The 24,660-nt window shown below is 40.9% G+C and overlaps 1 protein-coding gene across 9 annotated transcripts in view; it reads right to left on the bottom strand.

Moving 5' to 3' along the window:
- The window catches only part of senp6a (SUMO specific peptidase 6a), a 159,951-nt gene that overhangs the window by 43,573 nt on the left and 91,718 nt on the right, over window positions 1-24,660 (bottom strand). For all 9 annotated transcript variants that reach the window (XR_013578665.1, XM_078556772.1, XM_078556771.1 and 6 more), the window contains 3 exons: window positions 14,902-15,155; window positions 7,214-7,384; window positions 1,541-1,574 (listed from right to left, as the gene is read on the bottom strand). Coding sequence is in view for 8 of the 9 variants with exons in the window: in XM_078556772.1 (XP_078412898.1) it covers window positions 1,541-1,574; window positions 7,214-7,384; window positions 14,902-15,155 (459 nt within the window). In the remaining variant the exon portion in view is untranslated. The remainder of the gene's footprint in view (window positions 1-1,540; window positions 1,575-7,213; window positions 7,385-14,901; window positions 15,156-24,660) is intronic.

Raw genomic sequence — 24,660 nt, 5'->3', positions numbered from 1 at the left:
AAATAAATTGTTCAAGAATTCCAATTGAAATGTGTGTCCAGTTCCATTGAAATAAATTTAAACCGAGTAATTTATTTGTGCTTACTATGCCCATTCATAAGCGCGCAAAATTAATAATACAATGAAATCATCATTCGGGTTCCTCTAGCAGTTTAATCATTTTGAATATATACTAGGGTGGCATTCTCTTACAGCAACTCCACCAAACTCATCTCCCAGTTAGCAACAGTCAGGAATGGCAAAGAACAAAGAATGCTTAAAAGATAATGATTCAGAATCATATGATCAACCATATTCTTTGAATATAGTTGCAACTCCTCACAAAGAAAAATGCAGGGGAATGGAGTAAGAAAAAGATCACTGTCCCATTAAAGCCTTACTGGCTCAGAGTTACCATACCAGCGTAAAGCCTTTTAAAGCAATTACTAAATAGAGGAAATAGAGTTGTGAGACAATTCCTCAGGTTTTAATGAAGAAAATGCCAGCAAGGGGATGGAATTAATGTAACATGGAAGGCATTTAAATGACATCCCAAATCTCAGGGAGGTCTTTGCCATATTAAGTAATCTAACATTGCTCCTCATTTGATCAACCTCCAACATGACATTTCAGAATTGCAAGTTATCAACAGTTTGTTAAAAGTTGGGTATAATTGGCAGGCAGTGCAAGCACCCACAGTTTTTGTTAATGTACAGGACCTATAGCAGGATATGGACTCCTGAATCTTGCTCCTGATATCAACTTACAATATAAAGGGTCTACAGGGAACACTCCCATGAAGATGACAACCTAACTGATGCACAGCTTAACCAAGGGACTTAAATAAAAATTCTTGTAAAGCTGGAAGTTCATAGTTGAATGTAATCAGCTGAAGTATACATAGTAGTATTCTGAGAAGTTTTTCAAGACCACCACAAACACAAAATTAATTTCCAAATAGGTTAACTTTAAAACAGTTCCAATGTCAGCATTTTTTTCTTAGAGGTAACCAAATAAATTGAGAAGGGAAAAAGCACACTACTATATCAGAAAGGGATTAGTAAAGTGGAAGGAATAGAAAAATCACAAAGGCTACTGGAAAGTGGTCGAGTAGAGTTGGAAATCATTACAAATGCACAATTTATATTTTGATTCACAAGGGCACACTTCTGCACAATTTACCTCATGTATGAAATCAATTTTTCCTTCAGCAAACAATAGGGCATACTTCCCATTCTTTGCCTATCAGGGGGACGAGATGATTTAGTAAATGTCAGATTTTACATTTGTGAAGTGGTTTACTGATCTGGTACTGAACGAAGACAGTTAGGTTTCTTTCTTCTGAGCCCTTTGTCAGTATCAAGAAACAACAACCCCAATATTTAGGTTAAAACTTAAAAAGCTCTCCAAAATGTATTTTTCTTAAGGAAATAGTTTTACACAACTTTCTTCCTGTTCCAACTCTATTTTTATTCACAAGTTGATATGGATGTTGTCTGTTTGGACTCCAGTTTTACAGTCCACTAATCTGTAATTTTAGAAATTAATTGAATAGACTTACCTCCCATACTGACCTTGATGAAGTCTAGGCTGAACTGAAAGAAGAAAAATCTGTTTTAGTGTTTGCAAATCCAACAACTTCAGCTGTTAAATAGCATCAGTGATAAAGATTTAACAAAAATACAACACACATCTTCTCAAAATAACTGCACTTCAATAAAGCAACTTTCTTTTTCTTCAAATTAAGCCATAATCTAATTTAACCTCAAATAGGTTTGTCGCATACTTCTCCTTTAGGTGTCAGCATTCAAAATCAGAAATTTACAACACTGTCACATCTCCAGAAAGTACCTCAATGGGATTTCCCATTATTAATCGAGCAGCCACTGATCACCATGGGCCATCGGGCATGCCAGCAGCTGGATACACCCACTAGTTGAAGCCTCCAAAAGCCCAGTTCCCAAGGATTCTGAATGTTTTCGCCATGGTCCCATCTTGATTTCTCTTCACATCATAGCTTCAATTTTTGGACTTGTGTTTTAAGGTCTTGCCACCTTTCAACTTCTTCCTTCCCCTCTAATTTCCCAGGATTGATGCCCAAAGACAAATCCGAAAGATAAAGGACAGGTAGTGGGAAGAGAAAGCCTGAGAGATTGAACAATATGCCGACCATTATGGCATTCAAAGCTTTTTTTGCAGCCACCAGGGCCATCTATAGACCAAGGTCAAATGGACAAAATCCCTTTGCTCACAGGATGGAGTTTCTCCTTTTAAGGATGACAATGCCATTCGTCAACACTGGAAAGAACACTTTGAACAAACCATGAATCCACAGTGACAGCTCCAGTGATACTATCTAGGCTATTCCCCAGTACCTGTGCTAGAATCCATGGGTGAACCACCATCGAGAGTGAGCTGCAACAAGCAATCAAACGCGTGACTAACAACAAAGCCTGTGACCCCCAATGGTATTCCAGCTGAGGTTTTTTGTTCACATCAAAACTTCATGCACTCAACCTACAGATTTTGGGAGGAAAAAGAACTCCAGGAACTTCAGGAATGTGACAATTGTAACTATCTTCAAGAAGAGAGATAAGTCATGCTGTGGAATCTATCAAGGTCTCTCTTGTCCATATCAGGTAGAATCCTGATGTGCATTTTCCTGAATCGTCTACTTCCTGTGGCTGAGGAAACCCATGCAGAGACAGTGTGACTTTAGATCTTCCAGACATAGTCCTTGTTGCCAGACAAATCCAAGCAAAATGTCGAGAACACCAGGAACTCTTCATTGCACTCATCGACCTGACCAAAGCACTTGACTCAGTAAATCGCGAGGCTCTGAGGATTGTGCTCCAAAGATTTGCATGTCCAAGAAATTTCATCACAATCCTGTAATTGCTCCATGATGATATGACTGCAACTATCTTGAGTGGGAGATCGGAAACAGGCACCTTCAAACTATACTGGGGTTAAGCAAGGTTGTGTGATCGCTCCCACGGTATTTATAATATGATAAAAACTAGGAGCAAGATTATACCATTCGGCCCATAGAGCCTGCTTACAGCATTCAGTAAGATCATGGCTGATTTGATTGTGGCTGTAACCCCATTTTCTGCCTGCTCCCAATAACCCTCGACTCCCTTGTAGATTAAAAATCTGTCCAACTCAGCCTTGAACATATTCAATGACCCGGCCTCCACTGCTGTCTGGGGAAACGAATTCCAAAGACCAACGGCCCTCAGAGAAGAAATTCTTCCTCATCTCAGTCTTAAAGAGAGACTCTTTATTTTTAAATTGTGCCTCTGGTTCCAGATTCCCCCACAAGGAGAAGCATCCCCTCACCTTCTACCCTGTCAAACCCTCTCAGGTCTGATTCAATATCTTCACCTCTCATTTTTTTCAACTTCGATGAATACAGGCCCAACCTGCTCAACTTTTGCTCATAAGACAGCCTCTTCATCCTATTCGTCAGCCTAGTGAATCTTCTTTGAACTGCTTCCCATGCAAGTATGTCCCTCCTTAAGGTAGGAGACCAAAACCAGTACTCCAGATGCAATCTCATCAATGCCCTGCACAGATGTGGCAAGTTCTCCTTAATTTTATACTCCATGCCCCTTGCAATAAAGGCCAACATCCCATTTGTCTTCTTAATTACTTGCTGTACCTGCATGCTAACAATTTGTGATTCATGTACATGGACACTCAGGTCCCTCTGTACTTTAGCACGCCACAGTCTCTCTCCGTTTAAATATTCTGCTTGTCTACCCTTCTTGCCAAAGTAGACCACCTCACATTTTCCCACATTATACGCCAACTGCCAATGTTTCTCCCACTCACTTCACCTACCTATATCGTTTTGCACATTTTTGTATCCTCCTCACAACTTGCTTTCCTACCTATCTTTGCATTATTAACAAATTTGATTACAATGCAGTTGGTCCCTTTAAAGTTATTAACAGAGGTCATAAATAGTTGAGGCCCTAGCACTGATCCCTGTTGCATTCCACTAGTTAGTTTGCCAACCTGAAAATGAGCCATTTATCCCAACTCTCTTTCCTGTTTGTTAGCCAATCCTCTATCCGAGCCCGTACATCAGCAACACCTTATGTTCGTATGTTTTGCCGTATTCTTTTATGTGATACCTTATCGAATGCTTTTTGGAAATCAAAATACACTACATCTACTGATTCCCCTTTAACAACCATGCTTCTAACATCCACACTAATAAACTTGTCAAACATGATTTCCCATCTACAAAACCATGTTGGCTCTGCCCGAATGTATTATGATTTTCCAAATGTCCTGCTACTACGTCCTTAATGATGAATTTAAGCATTCTCTCAAAGACAGATGTTAGATTAACTGGCCCATAGCTTCCTGATTTCTGTCTCCCTGCTTTCTTGAATAGTAGTGTTACATTTGTGGTTGTCCAATCCACTGGCACCTTTCCAGAATCTTGGGAATTTTGGAAGATCACAACCAATGCATCCACTATCTCTGTGTCCACATCCTTTAAGGTCCTCTAACCTCCGTGCCAAAACTAAGCTGACCACCATACAATGACTACAGTTTGCCGACAACTGCATTGTCATTGCCCACTCTGCACCATATTTGCAAGCCACACTCCATCCCTTCAAATCTGCATACAAGTAACTCTTGAATGTTGCCAAAATAAAACTCATATCAACCTACATGTGGTCAGCAGAATATTCCACCTTATTGAAATGCAGTGGAAGTATTGCTGATAAAATATCTCTAGCATTCCTTTGTGCAGCTGATGCACAGTCTTGATCTCAATGCAGTACCAGAGTGTGGTGACAACAATATTGAAAGAGACACCTTGGAATATGTTGAGCACTTCCCATACCGTGGCAGGCACATTTCTCAAAAGGTCACCATTGATGAGGAGATCCAACACCAGATCAGCTGCACCAACAGAGCCTTGTACAAACCACGGTAGCAAGTGTTTGACAACAAAAACACCCACAAGTCAACATAAGCCCTTGTGCACAGAGCAGTTGTTGTCACCACACTCTGGTACTGCATTGAGATCAAGACTGTGCATCAGCTGCACAAAGGAATGCTAGAGATATTTTATCTGCAATACTTCCACTGCATCCTCTGGATTCAATGGCAGGATTGTCGAACAAACGTTAGTTTCCTTCTTGAAGCCAGCTCCACAAGCTTTCAGGCAAAACTCCTGCAAAGTCAACTTCTATGGACTAGACACTGTGTCTGAGGATGGGCAAGAACGGTCTCCCCTACCAGGTCCTGTTTTCTCAACTCTCAAATGGCCAATGTTCCAGGGAGGACAAAGAAAATGCTTCAAGGACACTCCGAAGTTCACCTTGAAGTGCAGCAGCATTGGTCTTAATAACTGGGACAAGCTTGCTACCAATTGTTCCAAATGGTGACATAACTCCAAGCTTTGAGTCACATTGTTGGTGGCAGACAAGGGAAGAAAAGGAAGCAAATCTTGCATTTCGGACCCCATTACCTCGAGGGGCATCCTGCCCCATGCGTTCAAAGATCTGAGAGTCAAGAATTAGCCTGTTCAGTTACAGGAAGAGCCATGGCAGAAACTCACGACCCTGCGTAGATGTCATCCTCGAACTGAGGGGCAGCTGGCGACGATATAAACTCAAGTTGTTGCTGCAGACTGCCCATTGTAAATATGTTGATTTTAAATTTTAGGAATAAGTACAAGCATATTATACATACATATATAAATTTATTTCCAAACTCTACATATATTTAGAGAGGGAGTATCCCTAGTTTCCAAAGTAATAGAATTACAATCACGGTTCCCTCTTAGGATCTGCATTGTCCCCCATTATCACCAGTTAACATCATGGCTCCCACTATCTACCAACCTGTCATCCTGTGTCAGTTGCCATCACCACTCATCAATGGCATAATCTCAACTTTTCAAGTCTGGCAGTGCTTCCCATCCCCACTCATATATCTATCCTGTGTGTTGCATTTGATGCCAACTCTTAGCAGCCTGCCCCACTCCAGCTTGGGCCTTGCTGATCAAGGCCATAATTGTTGCCCATAGCTTGGCAACCCCTTTCCCTTAGATACACATTGCAGCTGATGTCAAGGGTAATGGTAGAGAAAACTATTATTGCTTCTGGGGGTGGATCAAAGCCAGGAGATGAAACAGAACATCAATGGGCTTGTCAGTTCTCTTCCTTAATGTTAATTCATACTACAGATTTTGTTTAAAAACTGCCCACCCTACCCCCTGTTTCTGCTTCTGGTGTTCCTGGCTCCAATAACGCAGCAATTTTCTATATGCTCCACCTGCTCTGGTATCTGAGACAGAAGACTTGAGCACATAATCCAGGCTGATACTTCCGTGTAGTACTGAAGGAGTGTTGCACTATCATAAGTGCCGCCTTTCGGATGAAAGGCCTGCACTATCAGATAGGCGCAAAAGATCTCATTGCAGCATTTTGAAGGAGCTGCGGAGTTTTCCCCAGTGCCCTAGCCAACAGTCATCCCTCAACCAACAGATTATTTGGTCATCATCACAATGCTGCTTATGGGACATTTGTGCACATGTGCAACTGCATGCTACGTTTCCTGTAGTACAACAGTGACTGCACTTCAAAAGTGCATGATTCACTGCAGTACAAACTGCGGTCATCAAAGGCACTACATAAATCCAAGCTTTATTCCCCCCTTTTTCTTTCTCCCTCTTTCAAACCCTGCTTTATCATCCCTTCCCTTCTAACCCTGCTTGTTACTTGTCCCTAACCTTTATTTTCTCCCTCCCACCTTGCCTTTTCTAGCTAGCAGCACAGTTCTACCTATGCTCCAGTCAAATTACTTGACATGTATACAATACTTGTCCTTGACCTATGTGTAACATCATGAGAAACTGAATGGTTAGCGTCCACAATGGAAGAATTCTAAAACTTTACATAGTAAAGCAGACAGCCCTGTGCAACCTGGGAACATATTTACTTGTCACCAGAACTGAAATTGGAACCTTTTAGTGCCAGTACTTCTATCTGGTTACCTCTCTCCCTACGAAGAAGTTACAGGAGCTCAAATATGAGTTTGTCCTGTTTCTTCATGTAAAATCTGATCTTGCTTTTCAAAACTTGCACTCCCTACCGTATCCTGTTTTGGACTGTGAAGGTAAAGTTTAATTTTTTTAAATACACTGATCTGACAACAAAAAAAAAAGCTTCAACAAAATGGAAACGTCCAAAACTGCACTTACAATAACGGGTTCCAATACTGTTGTACGAAAGCTTCCTATTCGTATACTTCGGCACTTGAGAATAATACTTTCACAGCTATTTTCCACTTGTGAACTAAGAGCATCTGTGTGTGTCTGAGCAACTTCAAGTTTTCTTTTTTTGCCCACTGTTTCATGATAAGAATTTCCAAACTGTAAAGAGAGTAGAGAGAGGGAGCTTTTAAATGCATGAAAAAAACCAGAATGTTTGTATTCAGTAAACTTTGGGCTTGAAGAAAATCTGGTTTAGTCAGTAAAACAAGTTTGGAACAAATAAGATACTTTGAAGAAAATATAAAGCCTTGTGGCTTCCTGCAGAGTTTGATGATTAAAGTTGATGTGTATCATTAATGCATCTTCATGCCTTGTCTCTCAGCTTCAATCAGCCACCTGTCCATGGTATAAGACCTGAACTTCATACTGCCATCACTGCAGAGAAGATAAAATGCTTCTTACATGAGCTGCTGTGTGGGGCAAACTAGAATCGCACCTTGGAAATATCCATGTTATCAGGTTTTATTGGATTTAAACATGATTTTAGAATTCATCCTTTATGGGGTCAATTATTGACTTCAATCATAAAATTATATGTCTTATTTATAGCATTTCATATTTTTCCTCTTCCTTGAATGCAATGGGCGCTGCAAAATGTGCAGAAGCCAAATGGAAGTGGGTTGCACATATCTGCATAAGGATATCTCACCTTCTTTAGGATGACAATGTGTGAATGAAATGAATGCGGCACAAGCATTACTCACATTTCAGATGCTGCATCCAGATCAGCCTTAATTTTTGGAAATGGAGTTTAAAGTATTTATTTGGAAATGTAAATTGCCTGAAGTTTGGAAAAATATGAACTAAGTACTGCTAAGCCTGCTCCACCATTCTACCTTAACTATGTTTACCCGCCTGAACTCTGTATCCCAATATACCCTTACCCAACAAAAACTTAATCAATCTTGATCTCAAAAGTTCCAAGTGTCCCAGTATCTACAGCCTTCTAGGACAGAATTCCAGATTTCTACTACTGTACATGTAAAGAGATACTTCGTGATTTTCCTCCTCAATGGCATAGCTCTACTTTAAAGATTGCATCCTTTCTTGATCTCACAATCAAAGGGAATGGTTTCCCTGTAATTACCCTATCGATTCATTGTTAACATTTTAAGCACCTTGATCAGATCGTCCCTTGATCTTCTATTATCAAGTCAAATTTATTCAACCTGTCCTCATAATTTACCCCTCTAAGCTCCAGTATCATTCTGGTGAATCTGCATCATATCCCTTTCCATGGGCAGCATATTCTTTGAGATGTAGGAGCAAGCCTCTTCACCTTTTGAAGGAGTCAGAAGAACTGTGCACCATTTCTGTCACAGCACTGGTGTGAGTAACCTAATTTTCAGGACATGGTATGTATTTTTCCATCACTTTGCATTTTCAAGATCAATTCCTGTAATCTGAGCATTGCTCTTATGATTCAAAAGCTGCATCTTACTCACATGCCCTCACAGAATTGCCCCAGGAGCTAATAACTACTCCACTTGCTGCAATTAATGCAGTATTGAACAATGTTACTAATGTTTTTAAAATGATAGACATTATCACACAAACTAGAGGTTCAAAAACAAATGCAACTACTAACTTCATTTACAAGTCAACAATAATAGGAAGAATATTTGGAAAACTGGTTGTAAAAATATTTCTTTCAAGCAGAGGGGGTTACTGGTTCTCTTCTTTGGCCTCCTTTTGAAAGAAATCTATTTCAACCAAGTGTCAAACATAAAAGATCAATTATCTCCTCGACAAACTGTCTAGAACCAGAACATTTAGTGACCTTTTTATGCAGATCAGAAATTACTTCGCCCATCCTCCTTTTAAAAAACTCAGTTAGAGTGTGCTGTTACTTTATTCATTGGACTGGCAGCATATTAAAGTGCACATGAAGGATGAAGAAATGAGAAGGAGATAGCAACTTAGAAAACTGCATTCAATTTGAAAGTTAGGTTTATATATTTGAACAGAACAAGTGGAAGAGGACTCATTAAAAGTAAATGTGTGGCCATTTAAAATATAAACCTGGAACCAAATGTGAATCACATGAATAGATCACTCAATATACATTTCACCCAGCAAAGCAAAACAAGTACTGAGCATAAATTTTATTTAATAAAATGCTTCAATAAATAAAAAGCAAACCAGCTATAAAAGATTGAAAAGTGTAAAGGAGTAGGAAAAGGAAAAATAATTACTTTGCTTTTGAAAATACCATCTTAAGCAAATGTACTAAGGGAAAGTTTTAAAGAACTTGATTCCATGTAGGTTCTGAATTGGTAAGGGAATCACAAAGTCACACAATCACAAGAGAAAAGAAGAATACAAAAAAAAAGCCCATGGCAACAGGCAGAGAAAGCATAACTCCGGAGCTGGGTCCTAAGCCAACTCAGAACAGTATTAAAATTTCTGAAAGAGACAGCTTCACCTTCCTTTTAATTAACTTTGTAGAATACAACTCCAGCATGGCATTAAGCCTTCTTGAAACTTCAAAAATTAAAGTCAAAACTTTTTTTTTTGTAAAAGAGATTTGGGAAAGAATCTGTTGGGGTTTACAAAAAGAAACTATTAGGGGGAAAAAAGAATCACAAACCATAACATAAATTATGAAACATTTCTTTTTTCAAACTGTTTACAAGATGTGTTTCAAATAAAATAATGTCATGGTTTATACAAATGTGAGAACAGGAGTAGCCATTTAGCCCTTCAAGCTGGTCCACCGCCATTCATTAAGATCTTGGGTGATCAGTGACCTAACTCCACGTGCCCACCTTTAATCAATATTCCTATCAACTCTGGTTAATAAAATATATCAATTTCAGATTTCAAACCAACTGATTTAGCATCAATTGCTATTTCAAGGTGAGTGTTCCAAACTTCTACAAATTTTGGGTGTACAAATGTTTCCTAATTTCGTTCCTGGAAGTTGGGGGACTAATTCTTAGATCTTGTCTCAAGTCCAAGGCTCCCTAGTCAGTAGAAATAATTTAGAGCCATAGAGTTATTATGGCATAGGAGGCGGCAATTTGGCCCATTGAATTTATTTCGGACTCTGTACAGCAGTCAGTTCCATTCCCCCGCTCTATCCCTACAAGCTTATGTCCCTCAAGTTTCCAACCAATTTCCTTTTCAAAATCACTTACCATCTCCACTTCCACCACCTTCGTAGGTAGTAAGCTCTAGGTCATTATCACTTACTGATAAAAAAGTTCTTCCTCACATGTCCCCACATCTCTTACCCAAAACCTTATCTGTTCCCCTCGTTCTTGTACGAGCAGGCTAATGGGCATAGCTTTTCCTTGTTAAGCTCATTAAAACCTGTCATAATCTTGTAAATTTCCCCTGAATCTCCTTTGTTACAAGGTGGACAATTCCAGCTTCTCCAACCTTATTGCTAAAACACCTTATTCCTGGAAGTTCTGGTAGATCTCCTCTGCACATTATCAAGGACCTTCACATCATTCCTAAATTGTAGTGATTAGAACTGGGAGCAATACTCTAGTTGTGGCCTACCCAGAGCTTTATAAGAGTTTCTCTCAGATAGAGTTCCTTTCTGTCTACCATACCTGACCCCCTTGAAAAACTTCAGTGAAATTACCTATAATCTTCTAAATTTCAGTGAATGCAACCCTAGCTTCTGTAAGCCCTTCTTGAAATTTAACCCTTGGAGTCCAGTTATCATCTGGCAAATCTATGCTACATTCCCTCCAAGGCAATATACTCTTCCAAAGGTATGGTGCCTACAACTGCCTGAAAACCCTGTAACCAGGCATTTAAAGCTACCATTCTTTAAGCTATGTTTCAAGAGTTATGAAATCATACTTCCTAGTGTTTATTTGTGCTTTCATTCAGCCTTATTAACTTCTTGCATTGAAATAAATGTTTCTAAGCATTGAACAACTCCTTTGCTGATCTCCTATCCTTTGTTTTCTCTGTCTTCCATATATGTTTATGAATTTCTGGCTTAGCTTCTCTCCCTTCTGAATCAATGCTCAGGTTACCATCCCCTGTCAAGCTGGCTTAAACCCCTCTGAACAGCACGAGCAAACCTCTCCACGACTATATCCGCCCCTGCCCCGTTGACATGCAATCCATTCAACCTGAACAAGTTTCATCTTCCCCAGAGCAGGTCCAATGCCCCAGGAATCTAAAGCCCTCCTCAAGCAACATCTCTCCAGCCATACATTCACCTGCACATTCCACCTGTTTCTGAATTGACTGTCTTTGAGGTTCTGCTCGTTAGTTTCATTCCTAGCTCCCCAAAATCTGCCTTGCAGGGCCTTATCCCTTTTTCGATTTTATGCATTGGTACCCCAATATGGACCATGACCTCTGTCTGTTTACCCTGCCCCGAAGAATGCTCAGTAACATTTTTAACCATGGCACCTGGGAGTCAATATGCCATTCTGGAGTTACGTCTGCAGCTGCAAAATTGCCTCTCTGTTCCCTAACCACTGAATCCCCCAATCACTGTTAGTTTTCTGTCTTTCCTACCCCCCACACCAACCCTCGCCCCCACGCCCCAAGTCTTGTTCAGCTGAGTCATCAATGATGCTTGGGTCAGGGTGTACTCCCCTAGAGGAACAATCGCCATACAAGTATTCAAAGCGCAAGGGATGTGGTCCCTGTCCCTGATTCAATGTCAGTTTCCTGGAATGTCTGGCATGCTGACCTCTTCCTCTACTGGAAATACTAGCATAAAGTAATTATTCAGCATGCCAGTCACTTACTCGTTTACCTTGACAACATGACCCAACATTGATCAGAAGATAATAAGAAATAGCAGCAGGCTTTTGAAACCACTCAAGCCTGCTCTGCTAATCAATAAGATCATGGCTAATCTGATTGTGGCCTTAACTCCACTTTCCTGTCTGCCCCGCCATAACCATTGAGTCCTTTGTAGATCAAAAGTCTGTTGAACACAGCCTTGCATATATTCAATGACCCAGCCTCCACTGCTCTCTGTGGGAGGGAATTCCAAAGACTAATGATCCTCCAAGAAAAAATTTCTCTTCATCTCCGTCTTAAATGGGAGACCCCTTATTTTTTTAAGCTGTGCCCCCTAGTTCTAGATTTCCCCACTAGAGGAAACATCTTCGCAGCATCTACCCTGTCAAGCCCAGACAGAATCTTATACGTTCATCACTTCTCATTCTTCTTAATCCAATGAGTATAGGCCCAACCTGCTCATCCTATCCTCATAAGTCAACCACTTCATCCCAGAAATCAGCCGTGAGCCAACTCTGACCAGCTTTGATTTTTAAAATATAATTTAAACGTTTGTGTTGATTTTGATATCCCCTGCAAGCTCCTTTTTACACTGCATTTTTGATGCATCTGTCACCCTTTGCTGCTGTTTGCATCTTTTCCACTGACCAGAATCTGCGATTTTTGCATTTTTGTATTTTTTTTTCTTTTAGTTTGATTGCATCTCTTACCTCTTTAGTTATCCCTGGCTATCTTTTTTGGCAAGTAAAGCTCCCGTCCTGTGTGTATGAATTAGTTGTCTATAATTAAATTATTTTTTGAACACCTCCCACTGATCTCGTGTCATATAACATATTAACAGATTTGTCCAGGTTACTCTGGACAGTCTCTGCCTTATCCAAAGTCAGAGTTCTAAATTTAGAATTTTAATAGCTGTTTTGCATTTCTCCCTCTCAAACAGTAGTTAAATTCAATCATATTATGATCAATATTAGATAAATGTTCACGCATCATTAAGCTGTAACTAACTCTGTCTCATTAACTAAATCAATTATGGCCTGCTCTCTTGCTTGTTCTAGGACGTTCTGCTGCAAAAAAAACTATCCTGGACACACCCAAGAAATTCATAACCTTTCTGATATGTGCTAGCCTGCTTATCCCAATCTATATGGAAGTTAAAATCCCCCAATTCAATGCTCTGCCATTGCCACCTGCTTGACTAATCTCTCCATTTATACAAGCTACACTTCAAAGCCACTACCAGGGGCACTATACACAACTTCGCTGCAGTCTTAAATCCTTTTCTATTTCTTAATTCTACCTGTAAAGTATCATGTGCCTGCTAATTTCTTATTATGCCCTTTGTCAATGAAGTGATTTGAGCCTTCATCATTAAGGCTACTCCTCCCCCTTGACCACTTTTCCTATCCTTCCTATATACCTCATTACCGGGTATATTTAACTCCCAGTCCTAAGCATCTTGTTGCCATGTCTCAGTAATGGCTACCATGTCATATCCTCAAAGTTGATTTTGCATCTGCAATTCATTCAATTTGTTCCGTATATTCTGTGCATTTGTTTGTAGAACGCTTCTTTGAGCCACACATCCCACCCTGTCCTTCTGCTCTAATGACCTACTCAGCAATATTGAGCCAGGAAAGAACTGTACCGTTGGGTTTCTGAATTCTCTCTCCTAATTTAATCACTTTACATCTTTTAGTTTTCCCTTTACCTGTGGAGCCTAATGGACAATTGCTGACTTACTGTATTCTCTTCCCTTTCATTTATTTTCTAACCATTATCTATTCTACTTGTTCAACCCGGGTCCTCCTTCTCCACTTACTCGGTTAAAGTCCTAAGTTTCCGCTTGGACACTGATACCAGTACCATTCAAATAGAGTCCATCCCAAAAGTATAGTACCTTCCTCTCCCAATACTAGTGCCAGTCTCCCAAAGGATAGAACCCCTCTTTCCCAAAACCCTCCTCCATTTCCCAAATCTGCTTATCCCTACGTCAATTTGCACACGGCTTGACTAATAATCCAGAGATTACAACCCTCATGATCCTGTTCTTTAATTTAGCCCCTAGTTCATAGTATTCTGCAAATAGGACCTCTTGCCAACTCCTCTATTTTGGAACCATCAACATTGGGATCAGGACAACTGGATCTGCTCCCTCTTCAATATCCTTTCAAGTCAGTTCGAGATGTCCCTTAGCTTGACACCAGATAGGCAACTTACCTCAATGACTTATTGGAAAAATAAAATGTGCCTCAATACCTTGTAAAAAATGACTGGGAGAAGGCTCGCAACTTCAGAAACACTGCCAAATTCTTTTGGTTTGTTCCTCCATCATAAATACAGACACCATGTTGCTCAAATTCACTCCCCTCAACAAAGCGTTCATTATTCTATTTACAAGACCTGATCAAGTCAGATATCAACTTGAATCTCAGGGAAATCATTCAGTTAAAGGACTGACAGGTAAACATTTCTCCTATGACATTTCACAGGGAACAGATTTTAGAAAAAAGTTGACTGAACAAAAATAGAGCTTTGATAATGGTGTCAGCCATCACTCAGTGGCATCATTCTTGCCAAGATGAAAGATCCCATTGCATGATTTTGAAGAATAAGGGACTCCTTCACGGGTCCTGACCAATAATTATCACAAAATCAACATCACTAAAAACGGATTAGCTGGTTATTGTCAGATTGCTGTTTGTGGGACCTTGCTGCTTTCAAGTTAGCTGTTGTATTTCCATTAGAGTAGCTTCTACACTAAATACTGAAGGAGCTGCGAAGTGCTTTGGGGAGTCCTGAGGTTGTGAAAGGTGATATTCAAATTCCAGTCTTTAATTTTTTCTTTGTTACACATGTAAAACTCAACAGGATACCTGCAGTTGCATTACCTTATCTTTCATCTTTGCCTTTCTTGGCAATGTGGCTGTAGATTCTACTTCTGCGAGAATGCTTTCGGAAATCTGTTCAGCTGCATTTCCATCAGGAGGCTCTTCTGGTACAGGCTCTAAGGGTCTAGTGGAGGGCACAGGAGAAAGACTTGCAGTGTCAGTAGTTCTACCAGCAGAATGAACACTGTCCATTCTGCTACTTCCAGTACTGGCATTATCATCTTCTTCGTCTTCATCGTCACTGGACAGCACAACTGGGCAAAAATGGCAAAATTAGTGCACAGAAGCAGAAACGTGGTAACATTCCCATTCTATTTTACATCCATTTTATCATGGACAATTTTGGTCATACTTCGCTGAATGTTGTACAAAACTACAGGAGTATTGGGCAGAAGGAGAGAATAAAAAATGCTTACGGATGCTTTCCAAACACAGGAGATACTATGCTATTGTGACATTAGATCCAAATTTAGAATTCTGGAAAAGTCAATGATTTTTGTTCAGAAAACCCACTTATAACAACAGCCATTCACTACTGTCATGAGTTGCTGGGCCTCAAGAAGAACTTCATCACTGGACTGAAACTGATTGAGATCATCAGGAGTTATTTATATATAAATAAAATAAAATAAATAAATAAATAAAAGTGAGGCACTTTCTGAATTCTGTTATAGGAGTGATGTCAGGAAAATGTTCTTCACACTATGATTAACATGTGGAATGAACTTCAAGGTAAAAATCATGGGTGAAATAAAGGCTCTTTATAAAAACACTAAAGCCCTGCTTTAACATAGTTTCAATCCACTTAATTTTTATTTAATTGTAGAAGTATTTCCAAATGGGTTTTCCCAAATTGACCAAACAAATGAGAGGAGAGGGCAGGCTGGGGGCAGGGGTGGGAGTGGGAGTGAGCCCAGTGCGCAAGGGTGCTGACAGAGAGAGCGGGATGAGGCGTGGGCGGGCGCGGGGGGCAGGCGCGGGGGCGAGGGGGCGGGCGCGGGGGTGAGGGGGCGAGGGAGGGGGCGAGCGCGGGCGAGGGGGGGGCGAGGGCGGGTGAGCGGGCACGAGCGTGGGCGAGGGGGTGCATGGTAAGTAACACATGTAACTTCAACCATTGAGTAAGAAATTCTTGTTTGGGATCAGGTACTTGGTCACAGAGTAAAACTGATACATATGCCAGTAAACAGAGGGGCATGCTTGCTAATCTCTCACATTAACACAGTAAAAGGAGTAGGCCATTTGGCACCTCGAGCCTGTTCCCTCTGCAGTGAGATCATGGCTGATCTGTGACCCAACTCCATACACCCACCTTTGTCTATATCCCGTAATATCTTTGGTTAACAAAAATGTATCAATCTCAGTTTTAAAATTAACTGATGTAGCATCAATTGACATCTGTGGAAGAGAATTCCAAACTTGTATCACTGTGTTTCCTAATTTCACCCTAAAAGGTCTGGCTCTAATTTTTGACTATGCCCTCTAGTCCTCGACTTTCCAATCGGCGGAAATCAGTTCTATTCATCTACCCTACCTGTTCCCTTTAATGTCTTGAAAACTTCCATCAAATTGCCCCTTAATGTTCTGAATTACAGGGAATACAACCCATGCTTGTGTTATCTCTCATAATAATTTAACTCTTGGGCTCCTGACATTACTTTGTTAAATCTACTCTGCACTCCCTCAGACGCCGATCCATCCCAAGGTGCCAAGAGCTGCTCCCTGTACTCCAGGTATGGTCTAACCACAGCTTTATGTAGCTGTAGCATAACTTCTACCTTCCTGCATTCTTGATCAGCATTCCATTAACATTTTAAGTTATTTTTGTACCTGATCATGATGATTAATTATCACGTGCCTGGAGCCCCAAGTCTCTTTGGATCTTGGGGTTCCGAAGAAGAGTCACATTAACTCTGTTTCTCTCTCCACAGATGTTGCCAGACCTGCTTAGTTTTTCCAGCACTTTCTGTATTTATTTCAGATATCTAGATCCACAGTATTTTGCTTTCAACTCTTTGGACCTCCATTGTTTCGAGCTTTTCACCTTTCAGAAAGTACCCTCTTTTATTCATTTTAATCCAAAGTGGATGACCTCACATTTGCCTAAATTGAAATCCATTCACTTATGCTATCAATATCTCTTTGTAATGTTGTGCTTCCATTTAACTGCATACAATGTCAGCTATCTGAGAAATCAGCAAATTTGGTTTTGTAGCTTTCTATCCCATTATCTAAGTCATTACCAAAATGGTGAATAATTGACACCCCAACACAAGCCATTGCAGGACACCTCTTGTTACTCTTGGCAATCAGAGTACCTCTCATTATTCCTGCTCTGGGCTCCTGCCACACAGCTTTCAATTCCATGAATTTCAACTCCAGCAAACTTGTCTATTGTGAGGGACTTTATCAAATGCCTTCTGGAAGTCCATATAAAAAACACCTGTAGACATTAACTTGTTCACTGCTCCAGACATCTCTACAAAAACTTTAATGGGATTCGTCAGGCATAATCCATCCTTTACAAATGGAGTTCCCCAGGGATTAGTTTTAAGATCCCTGTTCTTCCTGATCTATATATTAATGACCTAGACCTTGGTATACAGGGCACAAAATCTGGAAGTATTGTGAACCATGAGGAGGCTGGTGTAGAACCTCAAAAGGACATAGGCAGATTGGAAAAATGGGCAGACAAGTGGCAGACAAAATTTAAAGCAGAGAAGCATGAAGTGATTTGCATTCTTCCTACCAAAATGAGACACAATACAAAATAAAGAGTACAACTCTAAAGGGGGTGCAGGAGCAGAGGCACCAGGGTGCATATATGCATAAATCATTGAAGGTGGCAGGGCAAATTGAGAGTGGTTAAAGCAGCATACAGTATCCTGGGATTTATTAATAGATGCAGAGTACAAAAGGTACTCTATGTTAAACTTGTATAAAACACTGGTTCAGCCTCAAATGGAGTATTGTGTCCAGTTCTGGGCGCCATACTTTAGGAAGGATATGAAAGCATTAGAGAGGGTGTGGAAAAGATTCATGAGAGCTGTTCCAGGGATGAGGAACTTCAGTTCTGAGGATAGATTGGAGAAGTTGGGGCTGTTTTCCTTGGAGAAGAGAAGGCTGAGAGGAGAAGTGAGAGGCATTCAAAATCATGAGGGGTCGGACAGAGTAGATAGGGAGAAGCTATTCCCACTCGTGAATGGATTGAGAATGAGAGGGCACAGATTTAAAGTAATTAGCAAAAGAAGCAAAAGCGTTATGAGGAAAAACTTTTTCACGCATGGTTGCGGTCTGGAATGAAATGCACTGCCAGAGAGTGTGGTGGAGGCAGGTTCAATTGGGGCATTCAGAAGGGTATCAGGCCATTATCTGAAAAGGAAGAATGTGCAGAAGGCAGGAGAGTGACACTAGGTGCATTGCTCGTTCAGAAATCTGGAGCAGACAAGATGGGCCAAATGGCCTCCTTCTGCACTGTAACAATTCTGTACGTGAATCCCTAATCCTGATTCAGTATTAGTTTCCTTGGAACGTTTGGTGTGCTGACTTGTTCCTCCATTGTAAATGTTGATAGTGATTATTTAGCATGCCCACCTTTTAAAAAATTTTCATTGATTTCACCGTTGTGGACCTTTCTAAAAGCTGACATTACTCTTCTCATATCATTATAAAAATTGTGCGTTGATTTTGATGTCCCTTACAAATTTCATTGTTCTTTTTTGTAGCTCTTACAATCTGTTATGTCACCCTTAGCTTTGCTATTTTATCTTTCCGGGTCACGAGCATGTGTGCTTTTTTTTGTTTGCTTTTTCTTTTAGCTTTAAGTTGCCTCTTACTTCTATAGCTGTTCATGCAGTCTTTTTTGGCAACTAGAGTTCTTTCTCCTTAGAGGTGCCAATTGGCTCTCTATCACAGTAAGTTATTTTTATGACCCCCCCAAAAAACTGATCTTCTGTTGTTTCACCCAATCACAGAAACATGATTGTGTTACCCCTGTCCTTACCTTTCACTCTATCAGTTTCCATATTTAATAGAACATCCTCTGCCATTTCCCTCAGCTCCAGCTTGACGCCACTACCAAACACATCTTTTCCAGCCTTCCTCTTTCAGCAATCTGATGGGACCACTCACTCCGCAATAGCCTGGTCCAGTCCTTAACCAGCCCCAACAACCCTTCCCGTGACACTAACTGAGAGAAGGCAGGTATTCAGCTCTTACAATTAGATTTTCAGGAGCTAGGGAGGAAGTTAAAAAGATATTGAAGGTAGTAACCTCTGGATTGCTCCCAGTGCCATGCACTAGTGAGAGTAGAAATTGAAAGATATGGAGGATCAATGCTTGGCTTGAGGCATGTTGCAGGGAGGAGGACTTCAGATTCTTGGGGCATTGGGACCAATTCTGGGATAGGAGACATCTATTCAAAAGAGGCAGGTTGCACCTCAACAAGATTGTGACTAATGTGCTCACGGGGAGGTGGTTCAGCAGGGTTTACCCTAAGTTGTCAAGGGTTTGGGCGTCAGCATATCGAAGCAGAAAGAGTAATAAGGTGCATAAAGTAAGAGTTGGGTAGTGCAAGAGAAGGAAGTAGCACTATTAGATAGGAGCAGACTAAGAAGGATTACAAGGAATACAAAGACAGGTTTACAATGCATACATGCAAATGCACAGTGTATTAAATGAAGTTGGTGAACCACAAGCACAAATAGCAACATGGGAATAAGATGTATTAGAAATGACAAAATGTAACTTAAAAATGGTTAGGACTAGGTGCTTAATATCCAAGGATATTAAGTATTCAGAAAGGAAAGAGAAGGATAAAAATGTGGTGGGGTGGCAGTACCAATTAGGACAGGCATTATAATGTTGGAAAAGGAGGATGTCTTTGAGGGTGGCAAGAACAGAAGAGTTGAAAAGCAAATTGAGGACAATCATTCTGCTGGGGTGTTCAACAGATCTCCACGTAGTGGAAGAGAGAGTAGAGCAAATCTGCAGGGCAGTCACAGAGATGTGCAAGAACAATAGAATGGTGTTCCTGGGGAGCTTTAATTACCCAAATATCAATTGAGATAATGTTACAGTAAAGGGGAAGGAGTGGGAGGAATTTCTGAAATGTGTTCTGGAGAATTTCCTCGATCAGTCTGCTCTTGATCCACTACGAAGGATGTATTGCTGGATCTGGTGCTGGGGAATGAGATGGGCCAAATGGACCAAGTGTCTGTGGAAGAACACTTAGGTAGGAGTGATCATTGTATCATAAGGTCTAGATTAGTAATGTAGAGGAACAAGGAACAATCTAAAGTCGAACTTCTAAATTGGTAGGGAGTTAATTTCATTGGTATGAGGGGAGATCTAGCTAGGGTAATGCAAGGTTTTATAATATGGTTATGTTTTGGGCTGTCTCTTTTAAGATAAAACAGAATGCCCTGGAAAAGGGGGATGGTGTGAAGTTGTATTAGACTCTGTCTAGCAATAGGCCAGGTGATGGTTACCAGGGGGCAGGGGGCCCAGGTCAAGGGTTACAGGAGCCTGTGTGTCATATTTCTCACCTGAAGTGTCTTGGAATAAAAGGTAGGTCATTTAGGACTGAGAGGAAGAGGAATTCTTCACTCAGAGGATGGTGAATCTTTGGAATGCTCTTTCCCAGAAGGCTGTCGAGGCTCAGTCATTGAGTATATACAAGACAGAGATCGATAAATTTCTAGATATTAAAGACGTCATGGGATATGGGGATAGTGCTGAAAAATGGCATTGAGGTAGAAGATCAGCCATGATCTAGTTGAATGGTGGGAATGGTGGAGGAGGCTCAAGGGGCCTACTCCTCCTCCTCATATTTCCTATGTTTCTATAACACAGAGAGGCAGTTGTTCTTGCTTTGTGCAGACTTAAAGACTCCCTGGCACTTTGATTGAAAAAACCCTGGACAGGGAGAGCAGGAGTCCCAAAGAGAGACAGCAACATCAGCTGCTGGATTCAGCAGAGACAGAAAAAGGCTGTTTTTCTGTTTTCTCCAGACAGAATGCCTTTGGGAAGACATTCTCTGGTCGAAGAGACAGAACCCGTGGAAATTTAGGTGCCTTGGACAACATATCCAAGTATGGTTGGAAAAGGAAGCACAGGAGTGAGCCACGCTACTGGAGGTTGGTTCGGGAGTTCTCGGAAGGTGGAGGGAAAGGACCCTCGATTGCCACTGGACAGTACAACTCAGTAAAACGGGGAGAAGTGAGGCTGTTGGAAGCTGGGAGCAATTTTGGATTGGTTTCTGTAAAAACAGCAATTCTGAAGAGAACATGCTATAAAGTATCACTGCGGTGTGAGGTTTTTGAGTGTTAAAACACTAATAAGGGATGTATTTTCTGTAGCTTAGGTTATTAGCTGCCTACTAAGTAATGTTTAGTCAATGTTGATTTTACTTTGCTTATTACAGTAAAAGTCTTAAAAGTTGAAATCTTGTTGTGCAATTTCTTTAAGTTTGTCACCGGGAATTCAAATTTTCTTTTTAAAGTTATCAGTCTCTATGGAGGTCATAACAAATAGAACCATAGACGGACAGGAAAAACTGTAACGGAACAATGGGTGGCCTTTAAGGAAAGATGCTTCCAGGTAGAAGCAAGGTATATTCCAATATGGGTGGAAAGGGAGATAGGGACAATACTAAGGGAAGTGGGGAAGAGCTTGCCGCAATCTTCCAATCTTTCTAAGGTATGTGGGAGGTGCCAGAAGATTGGAGAATGGCAAATGTAACACTCTTATACAAGAAAGGATGTAATAGTATTCCTAGTAACTACAGGCTGGTCAGTTTAACCTTAGTGCTGGGTAAGATTTTAGAAACAATAATCATGGGGGAAAAAGAAATAAACGGGCACTTTGGAGAGGTTTGAATCAATTAAGGAGAGCCAGCATGGATTTGTAAAAGGCAGAGTGTGCTTGAATAATCTAAATGAATTCTCTGATGAAGTAACACAGAAGGTTGATGAAAGGAAAGCAACGGATGTTGTCTATATGAATTTTAAGAAACTGTTTGACAAGGTACCACATAAAAGGCTGTTTAATAAAATTGTGGCTCATGGAATAGGAATCTTGCCTAAGATTGGCCAAGATACCAGAACATACACCTGAATAAACAGGCAACTTATCAACTACAACAATGCCACATTTGGTTAGTAATGCTTTAGAGCACCAGTTCAGATTATATGATCATCTGTGAGCAACATCACAGAAGATCAACCATAATACATTGTGAGACAAGTTAATGCACAATCAAACAGCACAGGAGAACAGCCATTCTGTCCTCATGCCCATGGCAGACACTTTGATGCAATGATTCTACATTGATAACAGAAATATCGACAACAGTAATTTTAAAAGAAAGATTTGCATTTGTATACTGCCTTTTCTACCCTCAGGATGTTCTAAAGTGCTTTGCGGCCAAACTAGCACTGCTGTAATATAGGGAAGAATGCAGCCAATTTGTACACAAAGGTCCCACAAAAAGCAACATAATAATGTCTAGATAATCAATTTTTTAATGTATAAAGTGATGCTGATTAAGTTAAAAATAATGGCCAGAGCACCAGGGAGAACCTCCCTGCTCTTCTCTGAAATAGTGCCATGGGATCTTTTGCATCCACCTAAGAGTGCCAAAAGGGATTTAATTTAATGTTACATCTAGAAGAGCGAAGATTCAAGAGATTTGTGCATAAAATCTAGGCTGACATTTTAGTGTAATACTGTGTGAATGCTACAGTGCTAGAGGTGCCATCTTTTGGATGAGACTTTAAATTAAGGTTCTCTCTGCCCTGTCAGGTGGACAATAAAGATCCCTGGCATTATTTTGAATATCAGGTGTAGCTTTCTCTGGTACCCTGGCCATTATTTATCACTCAACCATCATCACAAAAAAATGATAAGTCATTGTCACATTGCTGATTTTGGGATCTTGCCGTGCACAAATAAGCTGTCACATTGCCTACATTACAACAGTGACTGCAATTCTTAATTGGCTGTAAAGGATTTTGGAACATCCTGGCGCTGGCAAAGGCACTAAGTAAGTACAAGCTCTGTCTCTATTTTTTGATATGTGGCTGCACTCAATAGGATTTATTTTTAAAATCTGGTTACATGGCTTGCAGTTTCTGGATTAAATCTAAAACGGCATTACGCAGCAACATTAGTCTTGCTAAATATTACACAGTATCATTTAGTTTTGAGGTCTAGTAGTCTATAGACACCAACTATTTAGGAAATGGTCTCAATTAAAATTTTGAAGAACAAATTCTAGCCCATTTTGGAAATCAGTATGTGATACTGTCCCTATCCAGCCTGTAGGATCATGCCATGCATCAGACAGGTACCACAGATCAAGGGCACCAAAGATCAATGGAAGGAGATGATCCTTCATTTTCTACCTTTCCTCAGTAAGAAAAGCGGCAGTCTTGGTAAGTAGGCCTGGTAAGTATTTCTTTTGGTCTTTAATATTCTCTCAACAAGAGGAGCTAAAAGTAAAGGGAGTGATTTAAGGGTAGGTAATGGCAGGGCAGCTCAGCCAGTAGAATGATCCTCCTGTGCGATGTGGGAAGTCAGAGACACTTCCAGTGTCCACAGCAACCATGTGAGCAGCAAGTGTCTCTAACCGCAGCTACTTAAAATCAGTGTTTAGGAGCTGGCACTGCACCTGGAGTAACTGTGGAGCATCCACAAGGATGAGATCTTTGTGGGTAGCACGTACAGTGAGGTGATCATACCGCAGGTAAAGAGTGCACAGGCAGAAAGGGAATGGGTGGCCACCAGACAGAGTAAAAGCACAAGACAGGTAGTGCAAGAGTCCCCTGGGTCCATCTCCCTCTTCAACAGATTTTCCATTTGGATACTGCTGGAGGAGATGGTTTCTCAGGGGATTGCAGCAAGAGCCAAGTCCGTGGCACCATGACTGGCTCAACTACACAAGGGGGGTGGGGGGGGGTGGTGTATAAAAAGAATGGGAGAGCAATAGTGATAGGGGATTCTATTGTAAAGGGAACAGGTAGACGTTTCTGTGGCCACAGACGTGATACCAGGATGGTACGTTGCCTCCCTGGTGCCAGGGTCAAGGATGTCACTGAGTGGCTGCAGGACATTGAGGTTGTAGTCCATATCGGTACCAATGACATAGGTTAAAAAGAGGGATGAGGTCCTGTAAGCAGAATATATGGAACTCGAGAATAAATTAAAAAGCAAGACCTCAAAGGTAGTAATCTAAGGATTACTCCCAGTGACAAATGCTAGTGAGGTCAGGAATAGGAGAATAGACCAGATGAACGTGTGGCTGGAGAGACGATGTAGGGCGGAAAGATTCAGATTCATGAGGCATTGGGACTGATTCTGGGGAAGATGGGGCCTGTACAAGCTGGACAGGTTGCACCCCAGCAGGATTGGGACCAATATCCTTGCAGGGGTATTCGCTAATATTGTGGGGGAGGGTTTAAACTAGATTGGCAGGGGGCTGGGAACCTGAGTGGGGAGGCACAAGACAGGAAAACAAAGATAGGAATGAAAGACAGAAAAGTAGAAAGCAGAAGTGGAAGGCAGAGGAAACAAGGGCTAGCAGCAAATAGGGCCATAGTACAAAAAAAGGCTTGTAAATATGTTAAAAAGTCAAGTCTAAAGGCACTGTATCTGAATAAACGGAGCATTCACAATCAAGTAGACGAATGAACAGCACAAATAGACGTAAATGGGTACGATATGATTGCTATTATGGAGTCATGGCTGCAGGGTGACCAAGGC

The sequence above is a fragment of the Cetorhinus maximus genome, chromosome 14 (assembly GCF_964194155.1).
Source record: "Cetorhinus maximus chromosome 14, sCetMax3.hap1.1, whole genome shotgun sequence".
Classification (NCBI taxonomy): Eukaryota; Metazoa; Chordata; class Chondrichthyes; order Lamniformes; family Cetorhinidae; genus Cetorhinus; species Cetorhinus maximus.
Note: the sequence above shows the minus strand (reverse complement) of the source record. Positions and strands in the feature narration are given on the sequence as shown.